The sequence below is a fragment of the Gadus macrocephalus genome, chromosome 11, assembly GCF_031168955.1.
Source record: "Gadus macrocephalus chromosome 11, ASM3116895v1".
Taxonomy (NCBI): domain Eukaryota; kingdom Metazoa; phylum Chordata; class Actinopteri; order Gadiformes; family Gadidae; genus Gadus; species Gadus macrocephalus.
In genome coordinates this window covers 3,821,926-3,831,821 of record NC_082392.1, presented here as the reverse complement: position 1 = coordinate 3,831,821, position 9,896 = coordinate 3,821,926, and the positions used below count along the sequence as shown (strand labels likewise).

At 53.8% G+C, this 9,896-nt stretch overlaps 2 protein-coding genes across 2 annotated transcripts in view; one reads left to right on the top strand and one right to left on the bottom strand.

Moving 5' to 3' along the window:
- vps33a (VPS33A core subunit of CORVET and HOPS complexes) overlaps positions 1–9,896 on the top strand; it is a 366,247-nt gene that overhangs the window by 105,859 nt on the left and 250,492 nt on the right.
- Positions 167–8,637, bottom strand: LOC132467487 (tetratricopeptide repeat protein 28-like; the record flags this gene model as incomplete). The annotated part of the gene is made up of 11 exons (XM_060064809.1): positions 167–2,582; positions 2,710–2,817; positions 3,134–3,263; positions 4,138–4,161; positions 4,924–5,000; positions 5,316–5,547; positions 6,010–6,134; positions 6,222–6,469; positions 6,922–7,472; positions 7,594–7,773; positions 8,398–8,637. Coding segments are annotated over 11 exons (3,585 nt in total), but the record flags the coding sequence as incomplete, so codon positions are not given.

Sequence of the window (9,896 nt, the reverse complement as noted above, 5' to 3'; positions counted from 1 at the left end):
TAACAGTGTGACTTTGTGTATATGTTGGTTGGGAGCTCATGTTGGTCATCGGTGAACTATATAGGATTCTAGGAAGATGTGTTGAGGTGGTGGGTGCAATTTCTTTGATCCATACGTCCCCAATTAATACATGGCTGGTAAATCACATGAGGCCAATACTACAAGAAAGCAAACATGATTTCTTTTTTATTTAAACCATTTACTGATAAATGACAGATGGTTGTCATGGAAATTCCACGTTCAATCTAAAAAAAATCATGGGCTAAAAAGTCATACATGGTAATTAACATTGAATAGCAAGAGAATGCATGCTTCGGAGCAGACACTCAATTCACAAAGAAATCAGGCAAAATGCCTTTTTGATTTCAATAAAAAATATTAAATCTTTTTTTCACTCTTTCATCTTTACATGGTACAGATTTCTTCACTTTTTTAATAATATAAAACGTGTAATACTGATTGTGAAACACTGGAATTAATTTACAAAACATAATAATTATAATATTAATAACAATAACAAACAATAACCATAACCATAATAGTTCAAAACAAAACCAAAACAGAATGAAGTAAAACAGTTAAGAGCTGTTGCATCTTGGCCCATACAGACAGCAAGGTTTTTTGGAGGATTGGCATTTACATCTACCTGACACACAGTTACACACAAACACAGTATCAGGTCGTTGAGTATTTCTCATTGCCATTTTACAGTGTTATGGGCACAATGACAAGACACATTCCAAAGCATACATGTGCCTCTGGGGATCACACTCATTGACCGACCAATCAAATGCTTTTTTTTTAAACTGCGGACCGAGTTGGGTAGACCGACAAGCGGAGCCTCGAAATTCCTCCATCCTCCTCCACACTGTCGTAAATACCTTGTAAAAGTATAGGGCCATTTAAAGTGTCTCAGCATTTAGAGGAAGGGAAGAATCGGCCCGGTGACAGGAACTTGTACCCGTTGCCGGAAGGGAGTCGGATGGAGCGCGCACCAGGACTGCTGCTGGTGGAGATAGTGGGCGAGGGCGACACTTTCCGGTGTCCGTTGGACGAGTTCTTGCCGGCCCTGTCCAGCGACTGCAGCCCCAGCTCCCGCAGCTCCAGGCTGTCCTGGCCGTCGCTCGGGGAGCAGCGGCGCGGCGAGAGGTTGAGGAGGCTCAACACGTCCCTGTTGGTGGACCCCAGCACTCCCGGGGCCCCGTGCACGGCCTTCACGGGCCCCAGGTGGTGGTGGTGGTGGTGGTGTTGGTGGTGTTGGTGGTGCTGCTGCTGCTGATGATGCTGCTGCTGCTGCGCCGCCGCCGCGTTGGCCCAGAAGGTCTTGAGATTGTGGATGGCTTGGACCTTCTCGTCGATGACCCCCCTCCTCAGGCGGTCCAGGTCGGGGGCGGCGTCGTTGGTCGAGGTGGAGCAGGCCGAGCCCGTGGAGGAGTAGGACAGCGCGGGGGACGGGGCGCTGCCGGCCGGGGACTGGTGGCCCGAGCTGGGGGACACGTTGCTCGGGGAGCGGGAGATGTGCCCGCTGTACGGGGAGCTGGGGTACTTCAGCTTGAAGGCGGCGTGGCTGTCCAGGGAGGGCGAGGGGTGGCTGCCGTCCTGCTGGGAGGACTCAGAGGCCGCGGGGCTGTTGTACCCCGAGCTGATCTTCTGCAGGGAGGACGAGCGGGACGGGGGCTTGGGCCGCGGGGACGACTGCGCCCGGCCGCTGGCGCTGCTGCCGGGCCGGCTGAAGGCGCTGCTCTCCGACGAGCGGAAGGCGCTGCTCCGCGCCGAGGCGTTCCCCGCCGCGCCCGCCGCCTCCGCCCCGGCCCGCTGCAGGCTGCCCACCGCCCGCAGGTGGCTCTGGGTCTCCTCCAGGATCTTCTGGGCCAGCTCCTGGGGGTCCAGGGGGACGGTCTTCTCCTCCTGGGACTTGACCGTGCTGTCCGTCTCCGTGCTGGACTGGTCCGACTCGCCCGTGTCCGAGCTGCTCACCTTGCCCACCTTCTGGAAGGGCGAGTGGGGCCCGGGCGCCAGGCAGGTCTTCACGGGCGAGGTGGGCGTGCTGACGCTGCCCCTGGAGGACACGGACACGGCGTAGCCCCTCCCCGCGGCGGGGCCCGGCCCGCACGCCACCCCCCGCCCGCCGCGGTGGTGGTGGCGCTGGCCGTGCCCCGGGGGGAGGGGCAGGGAGTCGCACTGGCTCCCCAGGGGCTCGCTGCTGATGATGGAGAAGCCCTCGTACTCCTCCTCCTCGCCGCGCCCGGCGGCCCCCGCGGCGGTGGCGGCCCCGTGGGGGGAGGAGCGGCTGCGGGGCACGTGGGGGTGTTTGTGGACGGCGTAGTGCGCCGCGACGCCGCCGCGCTGCCGGTGGCTCAGGAAGTCGCAGTCCGACTTGGAGGCGAAGCTCATGGTGGAGGCCACGGAGCTCAGGCTGTAGACGGAGATGGCGTCCGAGGCCAGATTGTCCAGGCACGGGGGGGAGAAGGGCAGGCTGGGGTAGCCCATGGGCAGGGGGTTGGAGACGGACTGGGCGGACGCCAGGGACTCCAGGGACGAGGAGCTGTCCAGGCTCAGGCGCTTGGGCAGTTCTGTCGAGTCTTGAAAAGACCAAAAACAACAATGTGTCAGGGAGCCATAAAAGAACAGTCGTATACCAATGTTTTATCATATTAACATGGCTTTGACATTTATTAGCATTTAATCGAAATGATTACAAAATCTTACCAAAGAGCGCGAGCAGAGACTGGAGGGCAAAGTGCAAGGTGCGACGATTGGCTAGTTTGCCTGTTTTGAGCACCACCTCTTCCTGGCCCACCTCACACAGGTCGAAGCCTGCATGTTGAAGAATAACAAAGAGCATGACCTTTACGAAGCCCACAGGTTATTTCGGAGTGTGTGTGTGTGTGTGTGTGTGTGTGTGTGTGTGTGTGTGTGTGTGTGTGTGTGTGTGTGTGTGTGTGTGTGCGTGTGTGTGTGTGTGTGTGTGCATGTGTCTGTGCGTATGTGTGTGAGGGTATTAAGGCATCCCTTTGCCACTGTTGCCACCGGAAAACCACTTGTTTTTGGTGACAGTGAAGGCAGTGACAGTGATTTGGCAGAATGGTTTGGGCTCAGTCTAAATGTGACTTGTTAGCAGAGGGTGACTAACCCAGGGCGGCGAGGAACTCATGGCATCCTGGCAGCCTCCAGAGCTGAACGCTGATGGACACCTGAATGGGAAGCAAGGAGAAGTCCTGCTCCTTCTCCCCGGTCTGGAGCTGGACTAGCACCTGGTGAAGCTGGACATGGTAAAAAGGACAGAGAGGAGATTAATGGGTGAATAACTAAATAAAATAAATACATTATAATACTGAATATGAGGGATTTGGTGTAATGAACAATGGTTAGTTTATCTGTTAAACAAACTTGTGTTTAATATCCTAGCCATTGTGTTGGCTTTTATATAGAGGTACAAAAGCGCGATCAAACGCACTGACGGACCCACCAACCCATCGTATTGGAGAAACAAAGGTACATTTAGATAGTGCGCGGACGTTTGGCCTTTTGGTTGTTGCCTTGATTCAATGGTTCCTTATGGTGAACACAATAGGAGCAATGTGTAAGAGCAATGAGGCTTTGTAACAAATCTGTTCCCTGCTCGGCTGGTGAATGTACACGTGCCCTGAGCACACACTGTTTTGCCTGTTTTGTTGTGGGATTATATGACCCGGAACAGAGACACCTTTGTCAAACTTGATGTAACCCCTTTAGTAAGTGGAAACAGGGGCTTTGTCTCCGCCCCTCTGCAAGATTATAATGTTCCATTTTCTTTCTTGACATTAGTTTTTACATCGCCCCTTCCCATGACCACCACTACATTCCTTTGACCTGGAATTCACCAGGCTTGTGAATCTTACGTCAAAGCCCCCTTAATCCTAAAGACCACTGAGAAGCAAGAGAAGGAATACACAGAGACGCCTCAAAAGTGGACAATCTCTACAGCACCACGGCACGTAGCATACTACACACATTTACATCAGTGCATGATGAGCGACTGCATTGCAGTTTGTTAAGAGGCGAAGCAAGGCGAATGAGTGTCAGGCAAAATTGTCGGCATCGGTGGGGAGGAGTGGGATGGGAGATGGAAGTGTAGGAAGCTGAAGACACACTTACCATTCCCACCATATTTTTAACAGCCTTTATATCGTGGGTTAGGGGAAGGGGAAGAAAGAATATAGAAACACAGAATTCGTTTTAATAGCATGCATTTTTGAGTTTTGTTTCTGCCAAGGGTAAAAGGGTGCAACAGAGAAAGGAAAACAGCAACAAAGGAATGTCTTATACTATCTCTACCCTTACGTTTGACCACCTCGTCTTAAGTCACAAACTAAATCATGGCAGCACTCTCTGTTACGCAGTGATGCATAAACAAAGCATGTTCCTTTTTTGTGTGAGCCGCCAACAGCATCCAAAGCCAGCTCTTCAGTATCCGCGGTAAATCTTAGCATGTGATGACCGCAAGTTACACGAGAGAACAGAGGAAATCACAACAGCGTCAGATTAATCCTCTGCAGTCACGCGGTGTAGAGCAGGGGGGGTGAAGGCTTGCCTCCCCCGCTGGTGGGTGGGGGGGGAAGCTACCAGTTGGGATACATTGCAACCATTAACACTGTTCTAAAGGCGCCGTTAGCTGCCAGTGTGTCATGGTGTCTAACTCGTACTGACGCATCGGGGCTGGGCCGTGATATCCTGCCAGCGCTTTGTTCCTCTTTGAACCTTTTTCGCTCCAAAGGCTCGTCAACATTTCAGCAAAAAAAACGGGAAAAAAGCAAAAGCGGCAAACATCGCTTTCATTACCCATTATCGCAAAATGTCAACGCCGTCAAAGACCTAAGTGAAGCGTGTTAATTTAATAAGCCGGTGCTGCGGATACATTATTATTATAGCGGTGAAACTTACGCGGTTGATGAGCTGTTCTCCGGCCTCCGAGGCGGTGATGAGTTTGCACAAAGCCTGGAGAGCAGGGGGGGGGAGACCTGAGGGATGGGGGATCAAAGAGAAACCATTGTTAACCACACACTCACACACACACACACACACGGACCAGTCATCACCCTGACTCAGGAGCACGAAAGGAAACAGGTGGCTGTTGTTCTAGTTTCGCTACAAAGTGATTTCTGTAGAGCTAGTTAGAAACAATTTCCAGCCATCGTGACAAGCAAACAATTCAATCTTACATAGTCATATATCCTGGATTGTTCTGGAACAATCTGGATGTCGGCGTAGGCCGGATATAGCAGGTGGCTACAGTTCTAGCTTGTGTCTGTTCAGAGGCTGTGGGGACTTCGTACCGAGCAGAGACTGCAGGGTGGTGCTGCACTGCTGGAGCCGGTCGCCGGGGTCGGCGGTGGGGAAGAAGACGGCGGCGGGGATCCCCGGGCCGGCCGAGTCCAGGCGGAAGCCCACGGCGGTGAGCAGGGCCTGCCAGCCCGGCACGCCGCACACCTTGTTCTCCACGCTCTGCTGGGACGTGTACATGGAGTTACGCTGGCCGTTCTGGATCCTCTGGAGGGACTTCTCCACCTGGACACGGACACGAGAGAACACGACAGGTGTTGAGCGTGGTTAGGCTACTCATCATGGATCCGGCAGTCTTACTACTCTCACACGTACACACATAATGTTCATCCAGGTTTGATCTCGTCTGTCGTCCGACTCTAACATCTAGAGTTGGATTTGTGAGTTGTTGGATTTGAGAGTTGTCGACCACAGGTCGAACCTTCGAGATTTCAAAGTAAAAGTCCTCACATGGTATCGCATGTCAAACCAAATCTGTTTACTCATCACAACAACCTTGAGAGTACGAACAATGTGTGGGATAAAGCAAAATAATACGCTCTTCTGAAACCTGATCTGAATTTTCCAGCGCGTATCTGCATTGGACCCTTCTTTCTACCTGTGGTGTGTGTGTGTGTGTGTGTGTGTGTGTGTGTGTGTGTGTGTGTGTGTGTGTGTGTGTGTCAGTGTGTGCGTGTGTCCACTCACCAGGTGAAGCAACACTCGCAGTGCGTCCCGCGCTTGTTGAGGATACTGCAGGATATCGGCCAGAGCCTGGCCAATCAGCGACGAGGGGCTGTTCAGCTTCACGTCGTTACCGATCAGCATGTAGCCTGAGGAACACACACAGTGAGGACGATGGAAGACCAGCCTCTTTGACTGGGAATGTACCATGTGTGTGCGAGGGGGGGGTCTCCTACCTGCCCAGTTGGACGGGTGCGAGTACTGCTTGCTGTTCTGGACGCTCTTCATGGCGTCGGCCAGCGCGGCGCTGGCCTTGGTCCCGTTGAGCAGGGCGGTGTAGAAGGCGTGGACGAAGACCTTGGAGGCGGCCGTGGGCACGGGCCACAAGGACACCAGGACGCACTGCGCCCCCGCCGCCAGGAAGGCCCGGGTCAACCCCACCACGCCGTCGGCGGTCACCTTGCTGCTGGACTCCTGGTACGACCTGTACACACACGCATGCACACGCACACACACACACACACGCACGCACACACACACACAGGCATGCAGGCACGTACACACACACACACACACACACACACACACACACACACACACACACACACACACACACACACACACACACACACACACACACACACACACACACACAGGCACGCACACACACACACACACACACACACACACACACACACACACACACACACGTGCACACACGCATGCAGGTACATACACACACACACGTACATACACGCATGCAGGAACATATACACACACACACATGCACACAAACCCACACACACATGCACACAAACACACACCAAAAAACTAATATTAGTAATGATTTCAGGTAAGTCCGCCTGAAACAACACTTTGCCCTATAGTTTCAGACCCCCCCCCCCCCCTTTCTTCCCCCCTGTACGGCCAGCTTACCCGAGCACCACCAGCTTGACGGGCAGCCTCAGGTCCAGGATGTCGGCGGCGGTCAGCAGGAACTCCTGCAGCGGCGGGCTGTCGCAGATGCTCTCCACGTCGCTGCCGTCGTCCTGCATGCGCAGCGACTCGGGGATGGTGTAGCTGCTCCCGAACGAACCCTTCCTCCCCCGGCCGCCGCTGCCCCGCCTCCCGCCGCCGCCGCCCCTCCCCCCGGGCGTCCCCACGCCCCCCACGCCGCCCACGCCCGACGGCCCGCTCTCGGGGTTGGGGGTGAGCACCAGGGCGGCCAGCTTCCAGGAGATGTGGGTGGCAAAGTGGGCGCACTCGGCCTGGCCCAGGGCGCTCATCACCCGCTCCTTGGTGGCCGCGGCGCCGGCCAGCGGCTGGCAGCCCAGCAGCTCGGCCACCATCAGGGCCTCCTCCTCCGCCGAGGGCATGGGCCCCCACAGCCAGCGGTCCATCACGGGCGAGGGCAGCCGCGGGTTACCCACCACCGCCGCCATGGAGACGCCCCCGCACGGAGCGGCACCGGCCCGGCGAGGGTGAGTCTGCATGAGGGGAGGGGGGGAGGGGGGGGGAGAGAAACAGGAGTCAATACAACAGGTTCTGCTCAACTCCACCACAGTAGAAAAAACGGACAAATCCTTGAGAGGAGATTGGAGGCGAGACCTTGGAGCTGGCTCCGAGGCCGTGGATGGAGGGCACGGCGATGAGGCTGAAGCGCTCGTACAGGTACTCGTTGGAGGAGCTGCCCTTGAGCAAGGCGAAGGGGATGAGGTACAGCTCCCCCTCCAGCACCATCACCAGCTGCCGGTGTCGGCCCACCGGCCCGCTCGAGTGCATCAGACCCTGCGGAGGAAGACGACCTGGGTCAGCGCGCACCGCACACCGCACACCGCAACACAACTCATGGGGCCGGCTCAGCTGGTTGACTCGGGATCTGAAGGTTTCTAGTTCGATCCCCGGTTCCTCCTAGCTAGAGTGTTCGAGGTGTCCCTCAGCATGGTTGACACCCGTCAGTGTGTGAATGTTTACATGAGGTGTTTCTATGAATCGCTTCGGATACAAGCGTCTGCTGAATGCCCTGAATGTGAACGCGAATGAGTTGAACCACAACACAAACACTGAATCGCTTATTCGTCTCTTTGTCTCCGTTACTAGTGACTTTGGCCCAATCCCATTTCTACCCCTTACCCCTCCCCCTTGTTTTGAAGGGGTAAGGGGAAGGGGGGGAGGGGGGAGGGGGAAGGGGAAGGGGAAGGGGAAGGGGGGGAGGAGGAAGGGGTAGAAATGGGATTAGGCCTAATGCCCAATCCCATTTCTACCCCTTACCCCTCCCCCTTGTTTTGAAGGGGGAAGGGGAAGGGGAAGGGGGGGGAGGGGGAAGGGGAAGGGGGGAGGGGGAAGGGGGGAGGGGGAAGGGGAAGGTGGGAGGGGGGAAGGGGTAGAAATGGGATTGGGCCTGTGGCTCACCCCTTCCATCGGTGCGATGAGCAGGTCGTAGAGGGCCCGCAGCGGGGGCTTGCCCAGGTTGCTGGAGCGCCGAGAGAGGGAGGAGGAGCCATCCTTGGCGGGGGACATGGTGTTGCTGAACAGGCTGGTCATACTCTGGCAGCTCCTGGGGGTTTGCGTGACACACAGGAAGAAGAAGAAGAAGAAGAAGAAGAAGAAGAAGAAGAAGAAGAAGAAGAAGAAGAAGAAGAAGAGAGAAAGGAAGACGTTTTATGTTCTATGCACCACAAAATGCCTTCGTTCACGGCTCTATTTCTGGTGTTCTCACGTGCAAGAGTCGGGCTTGAGAGAGATCAGGGAGTTTGTTCTCTGAGGATATATTTGGAGACTGGCACATGCTGTTAAATTAAATGTAACTGTTTATGCATGTATGTACGTACAGTATGTATGTATGTATGTATGTATGTATGCATGCACGTATGTATGTATGTATGTATGTATGTATGTATGTATGTATGTATGTATGTATGTATGTACGTACGTACGTACAGTATGTATGTGTGTATGCATGCACGTATGTACAGCATGTATGTATGTATGTATGTATGTGTGTATGTATGTATGTATGTATGTATGTATGTATGTATGTATGTATGTATGTATGTATGTATGTATGTATGTATGTATGCATGCACGTATGTACAGTATGTGTGTATGTATGTATTACAACCCACAGTCCAATCTCTTGTACTATCTCCACTATCTCTCTCTACATTTTGGACTTTACTACAATGCTGCGCTATCAGTTTTGTTTTCAGTCCAATAAAACACATTGCAGATTAGCATCCCTCTACAGATATGGCCTTTTCCCTTGATCAGAGTTCACCCACTAATCTGCGCTACACAGCACTGCATGCTCTGACCGTGTGGATCTAAGCCTTGGGGACACGCTAGTGGTTGGCCAGACATTGGCAGCATGTGAATACGCCTGCATATTAAACCACCAGGAAGCGTTCCCGCTGCTGGTAATGGGCTTTGCAGCAGTACTGACGGGCTATTGATGGGTTTTCCTGCATAGGATTGCATCAGATAAGGCCTTTTAGCCTATGGTTGTTTGTGTGTTACGATACTGTGACCAAGAGAGATGGCTCAAAACACTGGATCCTCTCTTCTCTCCCCCGTGCAGAAAGGCCCAAAGATGGGTAGCAGTCTCACACACTGAGAGAGAGAAAATGCTAAGAGCCTCTTTCAAAACAGCAGTAATGATCTTTCCAACAGCAGGCGATCTATGTAATATCAAGAGGATTCGCAGAGGGACACTCCCAGTTCTGACGCGAACATGAAATGTCATGATACAAACGTCCACTAGATGGCAGTGTAGCACCGCGTCAACGCGTCCCGTGAAGGTTAGTCACACTACCCGCTATCGACCTCAAAGGATCGTCCCAGGATGTGCATAAGATGAGGGGGTTCTACTCAAATGGTCTCTGCCCCACTAATCGCTGGTATCCCGACATAAA